Source organism: Panicum virgatum, chromosome 9N (assembly GCF_016808335.1).
Source record: "Panicum virgatum strain AP13 chromosome 9N, P.virgatum_v5, whole genome shotgun sequence".
Classification (NCBI taxonomy): domain Eukaryota; kingdom Viridiplantae; phylum Streptophyta; class Magnoliopsida; order Poales; family Poaceae; genus Panicum; species Panicum virgatum.
This window is the reverse complement of record NC_053153.1, coordinates 7,709,440-7,732,953: the sequence shown is the minus strand read 5'-3', so window position 1 is coordinate 7,732,953 and position 23,514 is coordinate 7,709,440. Positions and strand designations below refer to the sequence as shown.

The following is a 23,514-nucleotide window of genomic DNA, read 5'->3' as shown; positions in this document are numbered from 1 at the left end:
AAATCACCCACCAAAATCATTATGAAAATTAAATATAAAATATCATTTAGCTATATATCACTTACAAACATATACTATTAATAAAAACTAAAGCTAACAACAATCAATCAAAATAAAACGAAAATAAAAATAATCATATGCATAATATTATTAAAACTAAACAAATCAAATTGTTATTACAGGTAGATCATATTTGAATTGTTTTAACCAATAATAAAACATAATTTACGATAATGAATAGGGTGATGTATAATTAAAAAAATAGTATAAGAGCAACTCCAAAAGAATGTGCATCTCACCCCTAAAATCTTTTTTGGGAAGAAAAATAAAAAAACGGAGTCCAACGGACGGCGCAAACCTTCCCCAATATTTTCGCAACGCGAATACCCGATGCCTTGCCGTGCATATTTTCGCAAGTTCCGCTGCCCCCAATCGCCCCCGTATCCTCTGTTCCCGCGCGCTAGGCATCCATTCGCGTGCTTTATTTGTGCCGCCTGCGCCAGTTCTAGGTAGCCAAAAAGCTTTTGGCGGCATCGGCGTTGGAGGCTGCAGAGGTGGCGAGCGTTTGCGTTGGAGGAGGACTGGAGGAGGCGGCGGCGGCGGCGCAAGAAGCCTTCAGATGGGAGCGACGTGGACCATTGTTCCCCGTCGTCGGGGGCAAACTCGGCTCGGCGGCCACAGAATGCAGCAGGTCCTATCCTTCGGCGGCCACATCCCTTGATGGCCTGGCTGCGACGGGATTTTCCAGAGGTCCGGTGGTCAAGACCATGGCCTGGCCGGCGGCAGTGACATGCAAGGTCAACGCCAACGATAGACAAGGCCTAATTATAATGACGTGGCCTGTTTTGAAATATTGAGAACTAGTTATTAGTGATCTGCTGTTGGTTGGTATATTTTTGGAGGAAATTTTTTTTGAAAGAGCCCCCGATACATAGTTTTGGGGAAGAATTTTTTGAGAAACTCTTGGAGATGCTCTAATCTTTAAGTAAGGATATAGCAACATGCGAATTTTTTAATTTTCAATACTAGCCACGCAAATGTGCGAGCTATACGCCTAGTCTATTATCTTATTATTTGGCCAACAAACGGAACCTCCACGTTCCCTCTCAAGGCCTAAAAATTCTCAAGTTAATCGGAGAAAAATGAAAAAATAAAAATTACCCACAATTGCCATTATGATAAAAATTAGCCTAAAATACCCCTGTGACTAATTAAAAATCACCCACCATTGCTATTATAAAAAATTAAATATAAAATACCAATTAGCTATGTATCAGTTACAAATATATACTATTAATAAAAACTAAAGCTAACAACAATTAATAAAAATAAAACAAAAATAAGAATAGTTATATGCATAATAATATTATTAAAGCTCAACAAATCAAATTGTTATTACAAGTAGATTATATTTGAATTGTTTTAACCAATAATAAGACATAATTTACGATAATGAACAGGGTGATGTATGATAAAAAGTAGAGGTTTTTACCTGTGTACCATTGTTAAAGTTACAAATTACCTATGTACCATCAAAAATTTCAAAAATTCCTCTGTACCATCAAGTAAAATTTTCTTTCCCTACCTACCATTCCGTCCTCCTTCCGTCTCATTCTTGCCGTTTACCCATCCTAACGTGCGGGCCAGATTCACAGTGCCACCCCCTCCTTCGCACCTTGATTTGCAGCTCCTGCCGGCAGTGCCCCGGCCGTCGTGCCCTGCGTCCCCAAGCCGCCGGCAAGTGCTCTGCTCTTCTGCTCGCGTCCTGCACGCCGTCCTCCTCCGGCGTGCGAGCCGCCACAACCGCTGGTCCACGAGCCCGCGCCGTTAACGCGTCGGCCCACACGCGCACGCTTGCGCGCGTCCGCCGCCGCCGCGTCGGCTTGCTGCCCGCGTCCGCGCTCACGCCGGCCGGGGCGGAGCTCGCCCTCGCGCGCTAGCGCGCGCCAGGGAAAACCTCGACCCCACGCACGCCCACGGCGGCCGGAGGGATGGCTGCACGAGGCTGGGGCGTCGGAGCTCCGGCCACCTCCTCCTCCCGATGGATCCTCCGTGCCGGCGGCAGTCAGTCGAGGGGCGCGGCCTCAGTTCCGGCGCGGAGCTGCGAATCTAGGCGCCCGCGAGCTAGACCCGCTAGGCCCCACCGCCGGTGAACATCCCCCACCCGCGAGCTAGCCCCGCAGCCGGCCGAATCCACCCCTTGGGCCAGCCACACGCAGGATTGCAGGAAAGGGCTGATGGGTAAGCAACCAAGGAAGGTGGAGGCAGGAAGATGTGACACCGAGGCTGTTGCTGGTGTGTGCGCCGGGAACAGAGAGAGGGGTAGGAGGTGCCATGGGAGGAGCAAGAGGTGGAAGATATGAGTCTTGGCCACTTACAACATGGTCCCACTGAATAGTTGACACCGTTAGAGATGAAAGTGGACGGAATGGTATGGAGAGAGAAAAAATTTTTGGATGGTGCTGAAGAACTTTTATAATTTTCGATGGTACAGAAGTAACACGAAACTTTTACAATGGTACATAGGTAAAAGGCTCTAAAAAGTACTATAATCTTAAAGTACTATAATCTTAAAGTAAGAATACAATGACAACAAATTTTTAAATTTTTAATACTAGCCGCGCAAATGCGCGGGCTGTACACTTAGTTTTATTATAATTTAACGAGCCCAAAGACTTGCAAAAATTGATGAGCCTGAGAAGTCGGGTACGTGCACACGTGGTCCTCCGTCCCCTGATTCGCAGTCGCCGGCCGACGCCGCGGCGAAAGCGACCGCCGGATACCGCCGAGCCCGTCGCCCGGACCGGACGCAATGCTGACCGGCGAGGCGGTCGACGGAAACACACCATTCTTAATGCGAGCCCGTGCACTGACGAAAAGAAGGAAGGATCGCACGCCCCTTTACAGCTCAGCCCGAGCCGGCAAAGCCGGAGTTGTTGATCGCTGAAGAATCAGCTGCTTCCGCCCGTACCCATGCCGAGGCAGAAGCTTCTGGCAGTTTCTACGCCTCGAATTCTCTCTCTTCTTCCCTGCTTTCATTCTTTCAACTGGTGAGTTACTCCTGCTGGGTGCTCACTCGCCTGGATGGCCGGCTGGGCCGATCGATCCGCCATTCGTCCCGTACGGTGGTGGCAGGGGTGGGCAAGTTGCGAACGGGGCACCTAACCTACCCCTCCCCATCGAGTATTCTGAGCTTGGATCGTGCGACGGTGCGAGGCCGCAGCCAGGAGCCAACCGCTCCAACAGTGGCTCGCCTCCGCCGCCACTGACCCACTGTTCGATTTCGATCGACCGGCAGGTCCCTTTTGCCATGTCCCCTCTCCTTCCGGCGGCAGCCGCATGGCCTGGCCGCCGCTCGACGGATGATGATGCTTCGCAAGCCTCGATGGTTTCCCGCTTTGTGCGAGCCTCGATGCGGCAGGGCGGTGGCCGACCGGGTCCGGCTACTTTTTACCTCTACGGCTACTTGTAGTTTTAACAGCGACTGGGATTCCTCTGGTAGGAACTCGGCAACTCGCCTCTGTCAGAGCTGACACGGCGAGGGAGGTTCTGGTAGGAGCTGCTGCTCTAACGAACCTAAAAGGCAAAAGCAAAGAAAGGCACAGGGAACAATCGGCTCCCGCCGGAATCGAAACAAAGGCGCTTTCGACGGATCCGGCAAGCGAGCTGGATATCCCTACCAGCTACAGCTTCCTTTGCTCCTAATCTCACTCAAACGGAGGCCACGCCGGCGCGCTTTCGGCGTCAACCGGGCTCACCCCCACACCCCACCCTCCCCGACTCCCCGTCGCTCTCTGCGTGTAGGCGGGGGCTCAGCTGCCGGTACACGCGTCTACACAGACGCTCACGCCGCCTGGCTTGTCTGGGGTGAAAAAGATTGAAAGTTCGGTGCGCGCCGGCGTGGGATTGTTCACGCGGTCTGCAGTGGCGAGGAGCAGAGCGGCGACCACCGACACCGCCGGCCCTGCCGGGCGCTCCTCGTGGAATGTCCGGGTTCGCGACGCCGGGTGGTGGTGGTGGGTGCGTGCGCGCGCGTGGCTGATGAGGCGATCGACAGCGACCGGAGGAGGAGGAAGCGGCGGCAGTGATGGTGGGGCGGCCGGCCGTTCCGCTACTCCGGTTGCGGCGCGAGATGGGGGCGCGCGGGGGCGGCACAGGGTCGCGCGCGTCGCTGGCTCGCCAACTAGGGTGGCGGGTGCCGGGTGGAGAGGAGAGGCGGCCAGCGGCACGCCACGCCGGCACCTAGGCCGGGCGGGCGCGAGGACGCGTGTGGGGCTGGGAGTGGCCGACGTGTAGCCGAACCTCGCTGGTGCAAGGTACGACGAGATGGGCCGGCCGGCTTGTTGGTCGCGTTGGCCTTGGAGAACAGAGAACGGATGGATGGACAGGGCGCGAGGCAGCCAGCTTCGGGTTGTTGCGGAGGCTGCGGCCTGCGGACGCCACCGTTTGTTTGCAACCACCAAGGAAAGGACGGCGGCCGCCTGGCCAGGGCCCGGGAAACGCCACCGAGGAAAGTCTCTGCAGTCTGCACATCGCCTAGGCATGTGCGTCGCGGGCCGGACGGGTCCCTTCCCGTCCTCGGCTTGCGTCGCCTCTCCCTTCCCGTGTACGTAGGAGTACACTAGTAGCATGCACTCCCTGGTCTCGGATTTCTCTCGTGTCTGCCGGATCGAGAGCTGACCGTCGAGGCGCCTCCTGTTTGTGGCAGCGTTGTTCTTGGGAGGGAGTGTGGTTTGTTGACCTGAAGCGTCGCCTTTTTTTTTTGTCGAGGCACGCCCATCCTTTTCACATTAGCTGAAGATTTCGTAAAAGGAAATTTACATTAAAATAAGATAGAAATGGAACATATATATGTGAGTATATTGAATGGATACAAGATGGACATAGCAACATGTTATTAGATTATTTCACACATGAATGGTATTTAGTACATGGATTGTGAAAACCATTTACATTCTAATATGGACGGTAAGTGCGTAGAGCACATGCAAACTATGATTTGGGCTCCTGATACTTGCCGAGGTACATCACTATTGCTGCGGCGATGACCATGAGTTTCCTGCAATGATAAAGAAGATAGTTGTATGGTAATAGAAGGCATGCAATTAAGGGTGTGTAGTTTTTTTTAAAAAAAAATCTATTTGGCATTCGCAGTATCTAAATCAATTGAATTGAAATGAGTAGTAGAGCATAAGTAAGAAGAGTAATATATGACAAGAATAGAAGAGAAGAGATGAGAAGAATAGAAATGTAAAAAAAATGTCAGCCAGTTGGCCATCCTGATTTATCATAGGTAGCTTGTAGTATTTTAGTAGATAATAATAATTTAACTTCTCAGTGGTCGCATTGTTGGAATTTGAATAAGACAAAGCGTAGCTATATTCAAAGCAGAATGTATACTAAGCTGAACTTATACACAATAGCATATAATATACGAAAGTTTCTCAGGCACAAAACTAATAAATTGCAGCTATTATTATCAGCAATATCATAGATAACTAAAAGTAAGGAGGAAAAGTAACTTACCAAGATGCAAGCTTGTATATACATCGTTGTTACTTTCAAAGCTTATATTATAAACTTATAAAGTACTTTGGTATAATAGTAGCAGTAAAACGATATACTCTTCAAATCATAGACTTCAACAAAAGCACATTGTTATAATAAGAGTATTCTAAGAAGCAATCACAATTACAAACAGAATGTTGAGAATACCCAAGTTTTTATGGCCAAGCAAATATAATCGCAAATTTAGCTTACTGTTTAAAATTAGATTCCAAATTGAATTGTTGTACACAAATATAATGTTGAAACAAATTTATTCACTGAATCATGGGAAAGCTACATTTGCTTTTCCAAATTGCCATACCATTTAGACTATAATCTAGCTCTATTTCCAATTTTCCAACCATTTATTTAATGATAACCTAACCAATTTACAGGCCATGAAGAAGCAAGGTGGTCTCCTCCAGCTTTGTACAGACATTGTTTGCCTTGTTGGATTGCAATAACATGTAACCGAGATTCGGGTGTCTTATTGCATCAGTAGAAGGTTGCAAGTTTGAATTATATTAAAAAACAAATCAGTGAAAACTAAAATATTTACCACAGAACAAACACATTGTCTGTAGATTTATTAAAAAAATGTTGGGATGTACTCAGATCATTGCATACACCAACTCACAAACCTAACAAAAAAAACAGACATGACAAAGCCTTAAACTGCCTCAAGATCAGGGAACAATGACAAACCGAATTCAAAGTTGGCAAACATCATCGCCTCCGCACATATTAATCTAGCCTTTGGTGTTTCCCTTTCTGTCAGATCTTTATTAACATCTATCATCTGCAAGTAAATTTGGTAAGATAAAAAATTGTAGATGTTTACTATATCATCTGCAAGCCCACCTAAATCCCGTGTGGCAACATGTTGGCTCACACATGACACCTTTGAGCACCTTTAAAAAAAGGAAGAAAAGATCAGTTTCTTTCAGAGTTTCAGATCAAATCATGATCTATCATGATAGATCATAGAGCATTATATCTTGCCTGCGAGAATGACAACTTAACTCATGGTTACTTTGTCATCTTCAAGTTGATGGACAATAAGAGCTAAAAAATGTTGCATTGCCAAATTAAAATATTCCATAAATCACAAAATTATGGATCTGAGAAACATCATGAATAAGACAAGCAGACAACAGAGAATTAGAGAACTTACTTTCAGACTATCCGTCAAGGTTGGGTCCTCCCAACTTCACCTAGCTGCCTGCCTTCTTTCTTACTTTTCTTTTTTGAAAGAATTCTTTGTTAGTTCAACCTTCTTGTCGTTCCCACTATCTGCAATAGCAGACTTAACAGTAGCTAGAGCCTCAGGAGTGATTATCTTTGAGTCCTTCCGGAACAACTGCTATGCCTGGAAGACACCATAAAAGATTCGTTGCTAAAAGTTGCACTGAATAAAGAGCAAACCTTCACTATAGAAGTGTTGAAAATATTAGTTATAGTTTGGCATCTTGCATCGGCAAGGTGAAAAAAAATCTAATGTTGCTAACTTGACTATAGTAGTTGAAACTTTTAGCAGGACAGAGTTCTAATTTTCTGTTTATGTATATAAAATTAAGCCAATAATGAGCACCTCCGGAGATTAAGTGTACTGCTAAGCAGATTGATTATTTATTCAGCAATTGGTCAGTTTCCAATGGAATAGCAATTAGATCTTACAAGGGCATAAAAGCTCAATGGATATGTTTGTATGTTAAGCTGAATCATGCATTTTTGTTCAACCATTTATTGTCAACAGCGTTCATACACCTAAATATATCTAGCCTATACAAAAAAATCCTGCAATTAGATCTTCCTAGATGCGGACACTCCCCATCTGAGGCTCCCGAACCACAGCGGTGGACGATGCATAATCCACCGGGAGCACAGATTAGTAGAGCAAGAGCAGAGCTGCGCCTTGAATTGAGAAGAGAGGAGCAGAGGCTAAAGAGGAACGGAGACAAGAAAAGAAGGTTGAAGAGCGGAAGGCAGAGGGCACCTAAGGGAAGGGAAGGCCAGCCCAGCAGCGGCGGCCAGATCGACGGATGCCGAGGTCGACACTGATGCCGCAACGGCCAGAGCAAGAAGAGCTCCAGTGCGAATTTGAACATGCCGGCGGTGGAGATGCTTGACAAGATGCAGGCGGCGGGGAACGGAATGTACGCGCCGGTGATTGGCACAGAATCGCATGCACTGCCGCATTGACCTCCACGGCGAGCTCGAGATCATGGCGAGCTGCAACTACGAAGAGGCAGGCCCGCCGGATCGCCGCCACCAGCGCGCGCGGCAGCTACCCCGCCACGAAGGCCGCCATGAGGAGGCCCAGGAACCGTATGTCTGCCGCCTCCTTCGCGGTGCACTAGGAGGAAGGGCAGCCAGCGCTAGCGGGAAGAATCAGAGAAGGGGAGCAGAGTCACCATCGCGCCCGGTCATTTGGCGAGGTGGAGATCCGTCCTCGCCGGAGAAAAAGCCGAAGGCGGACACGGAAATGGAGATGAACGGGCGGCGAGGGGGGAGCATCTGGAGAAGGATGAAAAGGTGGAGGATGAGGTGATGGAGGTGGGCAGGCGACCGTTGACGAGGTCACGGCGGAGGTGCTGCGCCTGCTCAGCCTCCATGGAGGGTCAGTTGTCAGGCAGCGGCCGATGAGCTCCTCCGCTGCGTCCTCACCGCAACGGTGTCCGGAGGCGGCTGGATCTGAGTTTGCTGTGCCCACGCCGAAACGAGAAGAAGGCTCTCGAAGCGGAACGGAGATATTTGCTGGTACAGTAATATGGTGGATGAGATGAATGTGAGTAGTTGATTTGTCATCCGACGGTGAAAATTATTTTGACCGACGTGGATAGTCTAGAAGGTCACCGAGCGGTGCACAAATAACATATAGAAATCAGACGGTAGGGTGAGGAGGAAGATACGTCACTTCGCCTTTGTCCCTTTCTTTTCCCCACGGAAAGGAGGGAATCTCCTTCTTTTCTTGACGCACGACTTGTAAAAAAAAGGTTCCTCGTTGGGTCGATGGCACGCAAATGCACCAGGATTAGGAGCTGAACTTGCAGGTCTCGCCTCAGCAACAATCACAAGCAGTGGCTGCGATTTGGGCCCAGGTTTCACTGACAGGGACGTCTATTCATCGTGCGCGTCGCAAAGGAGGCTCCGGCGGTGAGATCCGGCGGCCGGAGGCGGAGGCGGAGGCGGTCGGAGTAGGAGTAGGAGTAGGAGGGTCGACGGCGAGATGGAGGGCAGCGGCGAGACGGTTTGTGCGACGCAATCGCGGCCACCCGCACGTGCTGCAAACAGACGCCCCCACCGGACACATGCAGCTCGCTGGTCGCCGATAGGCCGCGTGCGTCCACTGTGCGGATGACGGGTTCCTGTTATCACCATCAATCCTAGCCGCTGCCGCTGGGATACGATACCCTCCCTCTTCATTGAACGCCGGCCGTTGCTGTGGGCCACGAACGGATCACGGGCTCCCAGCGTGCCGCCACCCGCCAACGACTCGAACAGATGGTGCTAGCGCAAGAGGGATGCATCAAGAGCAATTCCAGCCGCCTCGTGTGTGGCCTGTGGGTGTGGGCATGGCACCGTGCCACGGCCCGTCCAAAAGCGTCATCGGGCACGAGGAGGGGAGGGGTGGACCATGCCGGCAGCCCATCTCCTCGCCGTCCCGATTCCAGCCAGAGCAGCCGGGGCCATCAGAAGTTCAGAACAATCTCTGGTAGGGTGAATCCCTGAATCCGAAGTCCCTAGGACCCTAGCTTACGTCGCCCACCGTTGTTCCTGTCGTCCTCTGCTGGCATCCAGGGTCAAAGATCCATCAAGAGCTGAGGGAGGATGAGAGCGAGACACGGTGGCTGAAACCATCTGAAAAAGAAAAAGGCAGCGAAAACAACCACTCGGCTCGGCGCTCACCATCTGCCTCCAGGCCGGAGTTCATTTCCGCTAGCTTTTGTTCTTCCTCTTCACCGGTGCACGTATCTGCCACTGCCCACTGCCACTCTGGGAACGAATACGACCTGTTCCGGCCAGAACAAAAGGCGAACGGATACAGGCGCCGGCGGCGCCATCGGCGTCACGAAAATGAACCGTGCCCGTGCCAGTGCCAGTCATCAGGGAAGTAGCCCGGCACGCGGGCCCTTTGGTTAGTAGTACTAGTAGCACAAAAAATTTGATTAATAATTAGATGTACTAAATAAAGTCAATTTACAAAACTAACTTCACAGTCCTGTTCTACTTCGCGAGACGAACCTAATGAGGCCTTTGACTGCACGATTAGAGGATGGTTACTGTAGCATCACTGTAGTCAATCATCGATTAATTACTATCATTAGATTCGTCGTGAAAAGTTACACCCATCCGTGAAAAAATTTTACAAATAAACTTTGTTTAGTACTCCATGCATTGAAGATTCTTTTTTCAAGAATCGTGTGGCCGCGATCTGTTACCTGACGTGAAAGCTCCGTATCATGCCGTATTTCTTTTCTTTTTCACAAATGAATCAAGGAAAAGAAAGGAGCGAGCTTTTTTTTTTTGTTCTTGTGGGTGCAGGTGCAGCCGAGCCCAGCCGCCGTGCGGTGATCATCCTCGAGAGGAATGCCAAGTAACAGCCATGACGGCGACCTGTGGAGCTGGAGCTTTTGGTTTTGGGTGTGGTGGAGGTGGAGTGGTGGTGCGGGGGAGCTAGCCAAGTGTTGCTGCAGCTAGGGATGGGGCCGCCTTTCCAAGGACCCTTTTTCCATTCTCTAGTTGCTTCTCCATGGGCCATGGCTGCTGCTATTCAAGTCTTCTACTCTCTCACCCTGCTTTTGGCGTCGCCACGGCACCTCCGGGATGAGATCGAGTCAGATGACGTGGGAGGCGGGAGGGGGTGCTGGCTAGCTGCCTGTTGACGCCACACCTCCACCTCCTCTTCCTGTCCTCTCCCCCTGTTTCCACCACCTACCTCTTCTTCTTCTTTCCTCCTCCGCCGCCTGCCTGGCTCGCATTGGCGGGCGCCGGTCGGCGGAACCAAGGTGCTGGCTGGCTCTCACTCGCTCCATGTCCTCCTTCTTTACTCCTGGGCAATTCGAGGGTTTATTGTGTAACGATTGCGTGCTGATACGATCTTCTGCCAAACTTGTTGATGGCAAGAGTGGCCCGTCCTGTCCCTGGTTGATTAGTTTGTTTATTCTGGAGTGTGTTCCACGCTTCAGACGGGCCCTTTGCTTGCTTCTTGCTGTTCTTGTTCTTGATTGTTTTCTTCTTTAAATCAGTTGCCATCACACAGGTGGCTGGTCGCATCTGTGTTTAATTCTATGTGTGCATGAAGTTGCTGCATCTCGCCTGTTCGTTTCAAAAAAAAAGTTGTTGCATTTTCTCTGTGTTTGTCTGCATAATCTTGTGTGCAAACACGGATAGGAAAAATAGCTAGAAGATTTTCTTTCTGATCGTGTTTTAGTGCAGATGCCGACCATCAAAATCAAGGTGGACCTGGAATGCTGCCGCTGCTACACCAAGATCCAGAAGGTGCTCACCAGGATCCAAGGTGCGTGCTTGCTTGCTTGCTTGCAACCACGGTTGCGAGTTCTCTCTGATAAAGAAAGCTCTGTTCTTTGTTTCTGTTTCTTTTCGAAAGGGTGACAGAAGCTTGCCGCAAATTTTCTTTTTTCGTCGTTTCTGTTCGAGCTCGCTGATAGCAACCAACTATTAGACTGACAATGAACTCTACTTGGGATTGCAGAAAAGGGTGAGTTCTGCATCGACGACATCGAGTACGACGAGAAGAACAACAAGGTGATCGTCACGGGGCCCTTCGACCCGGACAAGCTCGCCGACAAGCTCTGCTGCAAGGCCTGCAAGATCATCAAGGAGATCGAGATCGTGGAGCCCCCGCCCCCTCCGCCGCCCAAGAAGGAGGAGCCGAAGCCCCCGCCGCCGAAGCCGAAAGAGGAGCCGGCCCCGCCGCCGCCAGCGAAGGTCGACCCCCCACCGCCCCCGCCGCCCAAGGAGAAGCCGCCGCCGCCAAAGGTGGTGGAGGTCCCCTACCCTTGGCCGTACCCGTACCCGTTCCCGGCGTGGCCGTCCGAGTGCTGCTGCCACCACGGGCACGGCGGGTGCCACTGCTGCTCCTGCGGCAAGGCCCCCGAGGCCCCGCCGCCGCCGCCGCCGCCGCCGCAGCCGCAGTACATCCCGATGCCGCAGTACGTGCCGCAGCCGTACCCGTGCAACCCCTGCGGCGGCGGCGGCTACCGGATCGTCTGCGAGGAGGACCCCTCCTACGCCTGCGCCATCATGTGATCATCAACATCCCAATTCCCAACCAGAGCATTACTGATTAGCGTCGCGTGCCCTTAATTACCACCCTACCCCCACCACCACCACCAGTGCCGTCCCACCAATCATGCATGCCTCCGTCCTGTACAAGCCATCCATCACCGTACAGATTCATACTCCGTATACCGTATACTATACATACTATACTAGCACCGTGTATACCGTATCCTTGTCATCTATACTGCAAATATACTATATATTCTGCTTCGTTTCATGTTAGGGCAAGTGAGAGAATAAAATCAAGCAATGCTGTTGATTCTGTGTAAAAAGAACAAGGGTGGGAACGAAAGAGAGTTCATCTGTTCAAGGCAGGAGAAGTGTCTACCTGCAGCCTCACTTTTTTCTCCTCTTTATGTTGCAGTCAAGAAAACAAGAAAAGGGTTTCTTTTCCCTACCAAAAAGCTTTCCAGCTTCGCTTTGCCCCCTCCCCTCCCCTCCTCTTCCCATTTGTCACCACAAACGCTGTAATGCGGCGTGTTTTTCCATTGTGCAACCATGCCAATCGAGGTCAGTGCTTGCCAGTAGTGGTAGGTAGAGTGTCAAGTGTGTCGCCGCGGACGGGAAAGTGAGAAGAAGCGTAGTGGTGAGGTGTCCCTAGTGGAGGCGCGTGACAGCGAGGTGGGCGGCGAGAGGCTGACGCGCCGGGGCCTTCAGGCCGGCGGGCGCCGTAGCCGGATGGAGCCATACGGACGTAGTCACACGTAGCCGCGCGCGACACCGCCGCGACCTACGTGGATGCGCCGGGCGCGGATGGTGAACCTTGGCTTGCTTTGGGATGGGTCAGGGTCACGGCGATGGCGGCCGGCTCGCCCACCGGGAGCGGAGGGGGCGCGAGGCGAGGAGGGGGGGCACTGAGGAAGGGAGAGGAGCGATGGGGGACCGGCGGTTTCCTATCGCGCTCGTGCTGGTGGGCGCGTTTCCGTTTCCGCTCCCGTGCTCGCGTGGGCCTCGCTTTGGTTGGACTCGCCTTTGACGACAATGAATCGGAGCCGTGTACGCTTGTTGTCTTCTCTCTCGTGCTTCTCATGGGCCTCTAAATTCTTCTCACGGTTCAGGTTAAACATTATTGATTGTGAATTCAGTCAGGGAAACACAGTTTACGTGCCATCCATTTTCACTCCGTTCTGGCTTGATCAGCTTCAGCCGAGAGCAGCCTAAAATTTATCAGCTGCCCCCAGAGATTGTCTAAGGAACATGTAGCTTATAATTATGTTCCAACACATTTCTCTACTTTTCTCTCTCTTTAGGTCGATCAGGCTTGTGATCACCCAACGCCATGCATACCAGACACACAATTCTTCAGATTACACTAGTACTGTCGATCAACCAAATGCGATTTCATAGCGTTGTTAGACGATCCTAGCTACATGGAAGCGATCGCACGAAGCTCAACGGCCAGCCCTATTGTAATGTAACCGGTCACATCTGTCCTCCAAGGACCTGAAGCCAGCACCCTACATTCCTACCATATCTTTTGGTGTTGTTTGGCTCCAGGATTTTTTTTAAAAGTCCCTATCACATCAAAAAGAATCTTACTATTTTATAGTATTAAATAAAATCTGTTTATAAATGTTTTTTGACAGCTGAGTGCTTTTTTGCGAGACGAATCTAATGAGCCTAATTAATTCATAATCTGCTACAGTGATGCTACAGTAAACATTCGCTAATCATAGATTAAGATACCTCATTAGATTCGTCTCGCAGTTTAGTCCCAGAATTCTGCAGTTAGTTTTATAATTAACATTTATTTAATACTTCTAAATACTAAAAAGTTCCAGCGTTCTGCAGATTTGAAACGATTCCTACCGTGTCTTTCCCCAGCAGCGGCGGGCGAGGCCGGCGACGACATCCGGCAGGACGCAGGAGGCCTCACCCGGTTGGTTGTTCGAGCGTCCCGTCAGGTGGCCTGATACGCCGGCGCTTACGTGTGGAGCACTGCGGCCTCGCGGGCGCCATGGTCCAGCACCAGCAGCCTCTCATGAAGGAATCCTTCGTCTTTTAGCTCCGTTCCTGCAACTTGCGGCGCCCCTGATCCTGACCCGTCCAATCATGCGTTGCCCTCCCCCCTAATCCCATCGTTTTCTTTATCATTCTGCCAGGATCCTGCCTGCTTTTGATCGGATTTTGGATGACAATGTCAGGGTAGGGGTTAGTTCAGGTAGAGAGAAAGAGAACCTTCCATCCACCAACTCCCCACTGAGTGAGGAGATGTAGGAGAAAGCAAGCAAACAATATAATAGGACGACATTAACGCGCGACGGGTCGCTTTTGCCTTCCACGTGTAGTACTCGCAGTACTGTGCTACCAAATTCTTGTCTAACTTTCCACTCAGATTTAGGGGATGTCGTTTTCATACTACAGTAAACTTTTTAGTATAAGATAGTTTTCTAAAAAATATCTTATCTTCTTTGTACGAGCTCCATTTTGAATACCGATTGCACCTTTGTATTCTATGTGATGTGATGATTAAAACTAAATCCCACTTGCATATATTTTGAAGATATTTTGAACTAGTAGAAAGTTGCTATATGTTATACACATAAGTTGCCATAAAATAGAAGATTTCAGACAAATGAGTTGCCACACATATAATATATAAGTTGTCACACATATAAAATAAGAGCTTTCATAAAAATATTTATAAAATATTATAAATATAAATTGCCACAAAAAGTTAATCTATTATGAACATAAGTTGCCATAAATAAACTCTGTCGTATACTAATAAGCATAAGTTGTCACAAACACAAAATATCATAATATAAGTAGTAAATATTGTGTGTTGCCACACATATAAGATATAAATTACCACACATATAATATAATATAATAGTTATAAAAATATTTATAAGTTGTTACAGAAACAAAGTTGACACAAAATCATAATTTGTTATGAACATAAGTTGTCATAAAAAATAAAATCGGTCATATGCACAAATTGTCACAAACATAACATGTCATACGCATGAGTAGTAAAAAGAGTAAGTTGTCGTACACATAAGTTTATATACAAATTGCTACGGAAATAATTTTTTCACACATGCAAAACAAAAGTTGCCACAAAAACAACATCTATTATACACGAGTTGCTCCCACATATAAGATACAAGTTATTGCAAATAAAATCAATCATACACTCATATACATAAGTTGATACAAAACAATAGTTGATATACCCATAAGTTGTTACTACAGTAATGTGATATACATATAAGTTGCTACAAAAAAGAAAGTAAGTCATTATATAAGTTGCTACTAGCGTAAAATATCGTTAAAACATATGCAAGTGAGATCTAGTTTTGTTCATCTCGTCGCGTATAACACATTGGTGCAATCGGTTCTCAAACTGAAGGTAATATGAAGTAGATAAAATATTTTTTAGGATATCTTCATACAAAAAGAGTCTATTTTCTCTTCAGTGTGGGCATGCAAATCTGTCAGCACACAACAACACGTAGGGGCACGTGGAGTCGCTGGGCTGTAAGCACAAGGCAGATTAAACACACACAAGTAAATTGCTGGGCCGTGGATGACGCAATATAGGCCAGAGATGGGCCGGCGCGTGGTCGCGCACTCATGCTGACGCGCGACCTATTGTAGGTTAGATTTTTCCAATATAATAGTCTGCTAAAGAGATCTGAGCCCATTTAGATTTCTTTTGAAAAAAGCCCATATAGATTTTGAGCCCACGGGGCATCATGGAGGGTCGTGTAGACGATATTTCTTTTACCTTTTTAGAAGTCGAAGAAGATTTTGATGGTGAGGATGTCCTGCTGGGGGCTTCTATTTATCTATCATCTTATTATTTGGCCAACAAACGAAGCTTCTAGAAATTTCCACGTTAATCGGAGAAAAAAAAATTTACCTACCACTGCCATTACGAAAAAATTAGCCTAAAATACCCCTGTGCCTAATTAAAAATCACACACCAATGCTATTATGAAAAATTAAATATGAAATATCATTTAGCTATGTATCAGTATAGACATATACTATTAGTAAAACTAAAGCTAACAACAATCAGTCAAAATAAAACGAAAATAAGAATAATTATATGCATAATATTATTAAAGCTCAACAAATCAAATTGTTATTATATGTAGATCATATTTGAATTGTTTTAACCAACAATAAGATATAATTTACGATAATGAATAAGGTGATGTATTATAAAAAAATAGTATAATCTTTAAGTAAGGATATAACGACATGTGAATTTTTGAATTTTCAATACTAGCCGCGCAAATGCGCGGGCTATACGTCTAGTTCCTTGCATATACGTTTCCAATCAATCACATCGCAGCTGCGTGTCTCCTTCTACCTCTGTCCCCACCCTTTCATTCTCCACCCGACCGGCTTAGGTAGCCGATTAACAACTCGAGCAATAACGGATCGAATCGAACCAATGAGTCCAGCTTAATCGCGTCACTCAATGATAGAACATAACCGAGATAGTCTGAGATGAGAAACTAAACCAAACGAATCAGCCGATAAAATTGACTATGGCAAGATACATAATTTGATGAATTATAAAAAATAAAGATACATAATTTCTTTTAAGCTCCTGCAAGAAAAGTATTAGATAACAGCCGACAGATTTCTGATCAACGTTGGATATAGATTGTGATATCTAGTAACAACATATAGAAGATCAGACCTAATTGATAATTTGCAGATAAACTAAACAAAATTATAGCGATGCACCGGTAATTAAAGCTTTGCGAATATAATAAAGATGGTACTTATGAGCAAATCGGAGGCCGGACCTAACCGATGCAGACATGCAGCCCTGTTCACCGAGGAATACGTCGAGTTCTACTCTACTCCTACTCCTAGGATTTTAGCACGACGCTTATAAGAAGTTGTATTGATAATGTAATTGTCTTACAAAACTCTAAGGTCTGCTATTTATAACCTGACGTGATTGTCAGACACGCTGAGAAGCATCGCCCTGTTCCAGCAGATAGAATTCAGATAAGGGGTGGCGTCGCTGCACACAACTTTTCCGTCCTTACCTCAAAGCAAGGAGGACAGATTCTACATGAAAAAAAAAGCCTGAAGGCAAGCACCGGTCCTGTCGTGCCTGGGGCTTTATACGCTATTACCCGTCAACGTCCAACAGCTTTGTTACACGATAAGGTGACCAGTTGGGCAGTTACTGGTCGCACCCATCGGAGCACGAACAAGTCGTTGAGATCAACACACAGGGCGGCGGTGCAGTGGCTGTGGACGCAGCGAGACGACGCTCAACCTGTTGCCACTTGCCGCCGATGCAGTGCTAATGTGCTATACCCTGCTCCTGGTCGTAGCGCCGATTACGGTTCACTCGACGGATTTTTTTAACACGGGGAGCATGTAGGTCCACGCCCCGGAATGGCGAGGGATGGGGTGGCGATCCAGATTGTTCAGGCAAGTTGCTTATCTCGATCTAGGAAGAGCTCGAGTGTCAGGACAAGTTGCTCCTTTCTCTAACCACCTGCTCAATTCCAGCTAAGTTTCTCCTAACTGGTGCTCTCTCACGAAAAGAAGACCGGAGTTTAACCCCCTAAACTAGTAGGAAGGGTTCGCGATTCCAATCCTCCCGGCGTGACCCGACACTAACGACTACGGTACTTTTTCATTATAATCCAAATGCTAATAGGTAAAAATATTAAATTTTAGTATTAACTTCTTCGGACGGAACTTTAGCATGCATATAAATATTAATATATATTAAAATTTAGCACCCAACTTTAGCTCGCACGGGCAAAACTATAATATAAATAGAGGGTGCTAATACATCCTTAAAAAAACAGTAATTATATTTAAAATTTCATCATATTTACATCTTAGTAACTCAATTTTATGCATCCATAAGGCAAGCTCACTTCCCTCCAATTTGCACTAGTTTCGCCACTGTTAGCTCATATCTTAATCATCATGTCTCAGCTACATCTTTAATCTAATTTTAGCTCCTTATTCAAACATGTGGCACTGTGGCAGCCACATCTTTAATCTAATTTAATTTATCTAATCTGCTGCTGATCACTTGCCCACCGCGATTCGCGGTTACCGGAGATGGAAAGGGCGTCGACCGCTGCGGGGAAGAAGACCCCCGAATGACGCCACAAGGCTTTCTACTCTTGGAGCCCTGACCGCCCGCCCACTCGTCTTCAGCTGCGGCGGCGGGTCTTAGCACTCTAGCCCCGCGCGTCCTCCGGTTTCCGCCGCTCCGATCCCCCCCTTCGTCCGCGGGCTACTCGCCGGCGTCCTCTCCCCGCGGTCAGTCACCCAGTCGCGCATCGCTGTTGCTGTTGCTCCTTTCCTGTTCCCCTTTGCAGCAGGGCAGAGCAGCGTGGAGGAGAGGAGATATTATCGCTGCCGCCGCCGCCGCTGCCGCCGCTGTCCCACTCGCGCGCCACGAAGCCTCGGCCTCGGAGGCGTATTCCCTTCCGCCCCCGTGCTTATCCGCGGCGGAATCCAATCCCCTCCCTCGCGTCCTTCTCCCCAGCAAAGGCCACCCACCCGCTTTTGGCAAATTACCCCCGCTGCCGCGCCCATGATTCCCGGCGATTCCTCAGCCCATTTGCTCCTGCTCCCCTCCTCGCCGCAGCTGCAATCCGGCCGCGGCTGCTAGTTCGGTAGCGGGGAAGGGGGTGGAGGAGGAGGAGGAGGAGGAGGAAGGGGGGCTTTTGATTGGCGGCGGAGATGTCGTCGTCGCGATCCAACAACCGGGCCCGGAGCAGCTCGGCGCGGTCCAAGCACAGCGCGCGGGTGGTGGCGCAGACGCCCGTGGACGCGCAGCTGCACACCGAGTTCGAGGGCTCCCAGCGCCACTTCGACTACTCCTCCTCGGTGAGCGCGGCCAACCGCCCGTCCGCCAGCACCAGCACCAGCACCGTCTCCACCTACCTCCAGAACATGCAGCGGGGCCGCTTCATCCAGCCCTTCGGCTGCCTGCTCGCCGTCCACCCGGACACCTTCGCGCTGCTCGCCTACAGCGGGAACGCGCCCGAGATGCTCGACCTCACGCCGCACGCAGTCCCCACCATCGACCAGCGGGATGCGCTCGCCATCGGCGCCGACGTGCGCATGCTCTTCCGCTCGCAGAGCTCCGTCGCGCTGCACAAGGCTGCCTCCTTCGGGGAGGTCAACCTGCTCAACCCCATCCTCGTGCATGCCAGGACGTCGGGGAAGCCCTTCTACGCCATTATGCACCGCATCGACGTTGGCCTCGTCATCGATCTCGAGCCGGTCAATCCCGCCGAGGTGCCAGTCACCGCCGCGGGATCGCTCAAGTCGTACAAGCTCGCCGCCAAGGCTATCTCCAGGCTGCAGTCGCTGCCCAGCGGGAACCTTTCGCTGCTGTGCGATGTGCTTGTCCGTGAGGTGAGCGAGCTCACGGGCTATGACAGGGTCATGGCGTACAAGTTCCATGAGGATGAGCATGGCGAGGTTATCGCCGAGTGCAGGAGATCTGATCTAGAACCATATCTTGGCCTGCACTACCCAGCCACGGACATCCCGCAGGCGTCCAGATTTATGTTTATGAAGAACAAAGTGCGGATGATATACGATTGCTCTGCCACTCCAGTTAAGATCATTCAGGATGATAGCCTAGCACAGCCTCTCAGCCTATGTGGTTCCACGCTTCGGGCTCCCCATGGTTGCCATACGCAATACATGGCAAACATGGGCTCTGTTGCGTCGCTTGTGATGTCAATAACTATAAACGAGGATGCAGAGGAGGATGGGGATACTGGGAGTGACCAGCAGCCGAAAGGCAGGAAGCTGTGGGGGCTGGTGGTCTGCCATCACATGACTCCGAGGTTCGTTCCTTTCCCACTAAGGTACGCTTGCGAGTTTCTCTTGCAAGTGTTTGGCATACAGCTCAACAAGGAGGTAGAATTGGCTGCTCAGGCAAAGGAGAGGCACATCCTCCGAACGCAAACACTTCTGTGTGATATGCTTGTGCGGGATGCTCCTGTTGGGATATTTACCCAGTTGCCTAATGTAATGGATCTAGTAAAGTGTGATGGAGCGGCACTGTACTACCAAAACCAGCTTTGGGTGCTCGGATCAACACCCTCCAAGGCAGAGATAAAGAGCATTGTCACGTGGCTTCAGGAGAACCATGATGGTTCAACTGGGCTGAGTACCGACAGCTTAGTGGAAGCGGGTTATCCTGGTGCTGCTGCACTTCGTGAGGTTGTGTGTGGCATGGCAGCCATAAAGATCTCTTCCAAAGATTTCATCTTCTGGTTCCGAGCCCACACAGCAAAGGAGATCAAGTGGGGTGGAAGTAAGCATGAAACGGTCGATGCAGATGAGAACGGCCGGCAGATGCATCCACGATCTTCATTCAAGGCATTCTTGGAGGTGGTTAAATGGAGAAGTGTTCCCTGGGAGGATGTTGAAATGGACGCTATCCATTCTTTGCAGTTAATATTACGCGGCTCCCTGCAAGATAAAGATGCCAACAAAAACAATGTAATGTCCATTGTAGAAGCTCCATCTGAGGATACAAAGAATATACAGGGGCTACTTGAGCTAAGAACAGTTACAAACGAGATGGTCCGCTTAATTGAGACAGCAACTGCCCCTATCTTTGCTGTTGACATTGACGGTAACATAAATGGGTGGAATAATAAAGTCGCAGAACTCACTGGATTACCTGTTATGGAAGCCATAGGGAGGCCCCTTGTAGATCTTGTCATGTCTGATTCTGTTGAAGTGGTTAAACTGATTTTGGACTCAGCTTTACCAGGTTTGTCACTATGCCTTCAAATGATCTTCTGTTCTCTCCAGCATTGTCTGAATTGTCCATTGTTCTGTATGACATCTTAGTGCCTCCTTTCTTGTATTTCAGGAATCGAAGAGCAAAATCTGGAGATCAAGCTTAAAACATTCAATCAACAGGAATGCAATGGCCCCGTAATTTTGATGGTCAACTCCTGCTGCAATCGGGACCTTTCAGACAAAGTTGTTGGAGTTTGCTTTGTAGCTCAAGATTTGACTGGGCAGAAGATGATAATGGATAAGTATACTAGGATACAAGGAGACTATGTTACCATAGTGAAGAACCCCAGTGAGCTTATCCCTCCCATATTTATGATCAATGATCTTGGTTCCTGCTTAGAGTGGAATGAAGCTATGCAGAGGATTACCGGTATGAAAAGGGAAGATGCAATAGATAAGTTGTTAATTGGGGAGGTTTTCACCCTTCATGATTATGGCTGTAGGGTGAAAGATCATGCTACTCTAACAAAACTTAGCATACTGATGAACACAGTGATTTCTGGTCAGGATCCTGGGAAACTCCTTTTTGGTTTCTTCGATACATATGGCAAGTATGTGGAATCCCTGCTCACAGCAAATAAGAGGACAAATGTTGAGGGCAAGATCACCGGTGCTCTTTGCTTTCTGCATGTGGCCAGCCCAGAGCTTCAGCATGCTCTCAAGGTGCAGAAAATGTCTGAACAAGCTGCTGCAAACAGCTTTAAGGAATTAACCTACATTCGCCAAGAATTAAGAAACCCACTCAATGGCATGCAATTTACACATAGTTTATTGGAACCTTCTGAGTTGACAGAGGAACAGAGGCGGCTTGTTGCATCTAATGTTCTCTGTCAGGATCAGCTGAAAAAGATTTTACACGACACTGATCTTGAAAGCATTGAACAGTGGTAAGTACCAAATTGTCCAAATCCTCCATAGTACTCTTAGTTTAATTGTTTCCATATTTTCTATAATGCTAGAATGTATATATGGAGCATCATACAGCATACACATGAAAAACATACTTTGCTATTTGTATTTAAATGGTGGTCAGAATTGCTGAGACATGAAATTTTTAATCAATGTATAATGTTTGAAATGCTAAAAGATGTATGCATAAAACAAGGCTTCCCTGTTCACTTGTAATCATTTTTTATTGATAACAAATGCTTGCTGTTACAGCTATATGGAGATGAACATGGAAGAATTCAAACTTGAGGAGGCTCTGAATACGGTCCTAATGCAAGGCATGTCTCTGGGCAAGGAAAAATGGATTTCTATTGAACGTGATTGGCCTGTGGAAGTATCAAGCATGTACCTCTATGGAGACAATTTAAGGCTTCAGCAGGTCCTAGCAGACTATCTGGCATGCACTCTTCAATTTACCCAACCAGCCAAAGGACCTATTGTGCTCCAAGTCATTCCCAAGAAGGAAAATATTGGGTCTGGCATGCAGATTGCACATTTAGAGTTCAGGTAACACACCAATCATCTTATAATTCTTGTTCTTGAACTGAAATGTGGCTTTTGATTCTTGTTCTGGAACTGAAAGGTGACCTCACAAATAAGCAAACCTCTGGATTTTGCATCAGTTTTCACTACTATAGCACAACTACACATTTGTCTCATCAAGCTGGATGCTCTTGTAAATAAATTTGGCACCGCTCCTAATTGTGCTATTTGTAACCCGCGAACTAAAATGACTATGTTGACAAGCAACAGATAAGCCCTAATGTTAGCAAATTCACATCTGAGCGTCTTACTTTCCACATCTTTTGGATCTTATCACTGCATCAATCAAGATGCAGGTGATACATGTCACCCTCCAGCATATGGCTACGCTGCAGTTTTTTTAATAAATAAACTACTCTGCAGTTTGAAACAGTGCAAATGACACATGTGTAAAGTGATTCCTTTCCATACTATCCATTCCTATAAACATCATGGTGGTATAACGCCTGTCACCTTGTGGGGAACGTGAAGCCCATACCCCCCCCCCCCCTGGATAGCAGCTGTTGAACTTTCTGAGTGAATGCAGGATCGTCCATCCAGCACCGGGCGTCCCAGAGGCCCTGATACAGGAGATGTTCCGGCACAGCTCAGAGGTGTCTAGGGAGGGCCTTGGTCTGTACATTAGCCAGAAGCTGGTGAAGACGATGAGCGGCACAGTACAGTACCTCCGGGAAGCCGACAGCTCGTCGTTCATCGTCCTGGTAGAATTCCCTGTCGCCCAACTCAGCAGCAAGCGGTCCAAGCCTTCAACAAGTAAATTCTGACGCCGTTGCACCTGGAACTGTAAACAGCAGTCCCTTCAGTGAGCGCTCGGCTGTTTAAATTAGTCAAATGCAGGTAATATGAAGTTTGTATTTGGCACGGTCTGTGTAATGTGGGTCGATTTGGTCGTTTGGGGAGTTGGCTAGGTGTAGCGTAAGCGTAATTTTAACCGACAACTGTATGTGTATGTTGAGTTGTGAGAATGAATAAAAATTTCACCTGTGTTCTTTTCTTCTGAGTTCTGAACGAGCTTCGCTGTGCTTTCCCTGGGAGAATATCTCACAAACCATTTCGTTAAAAAAAGAATCTCACCAACCATGTTCTGCTGACTGCTGGTGAAGGAAGATTCATGTCCCGCTTAGAATGCTCAACTCCGTCCCGCTTAGAATGCTCAACTCCGTCCCGCTTAGAATATCTCCAGGAAAAGGTTTTCTTTCTTGTGCTGTTGGGAGTTATGCTGTACGTAGTAGTAGGTTAAGTCTAATCGTTCCCTTCTCATGCAGAAAAGGAAAGTAACTTTGTTGGAGATATTTCTATTTTCTTCAGAAAAATTGGTATGAATTTCCTGAAGCTAATCCCCCCTGCACATTTTTGTTCTCCATAGCATTATTTCTCTTGTTCGTACAT

The 23,514-nt window shown here is 48.2% G+C and overlaps 2 protein-coding genes and 1 long non-coding RNA gene across 3 annotated transcripts; 2 read left to right on the top strand and 1 right to left on the bottom strand.

Annotated features, from left to right (window-relative positions):
- Window positions 1-4,347: 4,347 nt before the first annotated feature.
- On the bottom strand, window positions 4,348-8,670 carry LOC120690083. Its single transcript, XR_005681566.1, has 2 exons — window positions 4,954-8,670; window positions 4,348-4,794 (listed from the first exon to the last, which is right to left on the bottom strand). It is a non-coding gene; the product is annotated as an uncharacterized LOC120690083 (long non-coding RNA).
- Window positions 8,671-10,300: 1,630 nt separating this feature from the next.
- LOC120690082 (protein PYRICULARIA ORYZAE RESISTANCE 21-like) lies at window positions 10,301-12,192 on the top strand. The gene is made up of 3 exons (XM_039972599.1): window positions 10,301-10,556; window positions 10,987-11,068; window positions 11,264-12,192. Exons 2-3 carry the CDS (start codon window positions 10,987-10,989, stop codon window positions 11,818-11,820), a joined length of 639 nt encoding a protein of 212 aa, XP_039828533.1. The 5' UTR covers window positions 10,301-10,556; the 3' UTR covers window positions 11,821-12,192.
- A 5,728-nt stretch (window positions 12,193-17,920) lies between these two features.
- LOC120690078 (phytochrome C-like) lies at window positions 17,921-23,125 on the top strand. The gene is made up of 4 exons (XM_039972594.1): window positions 17,921-20,602; window positions 20,705-21,521; window positions 21,796-22,089; window positions 22,652-23,125. Exons 1-4 carry the CDS (start codon window positions 18,544-18,546, stop codon window positions 22,887-22,889), a joined length of 3,408 nt encoding a protein of 1,135 aa, XP_039828528.1. The 5' UTR covers window positions 17,921-18,543; the 3' UTR covers window positions 22,890-23,125.
- Window positions 23,126-23,514: the final 389 nt, after the last annotated feature.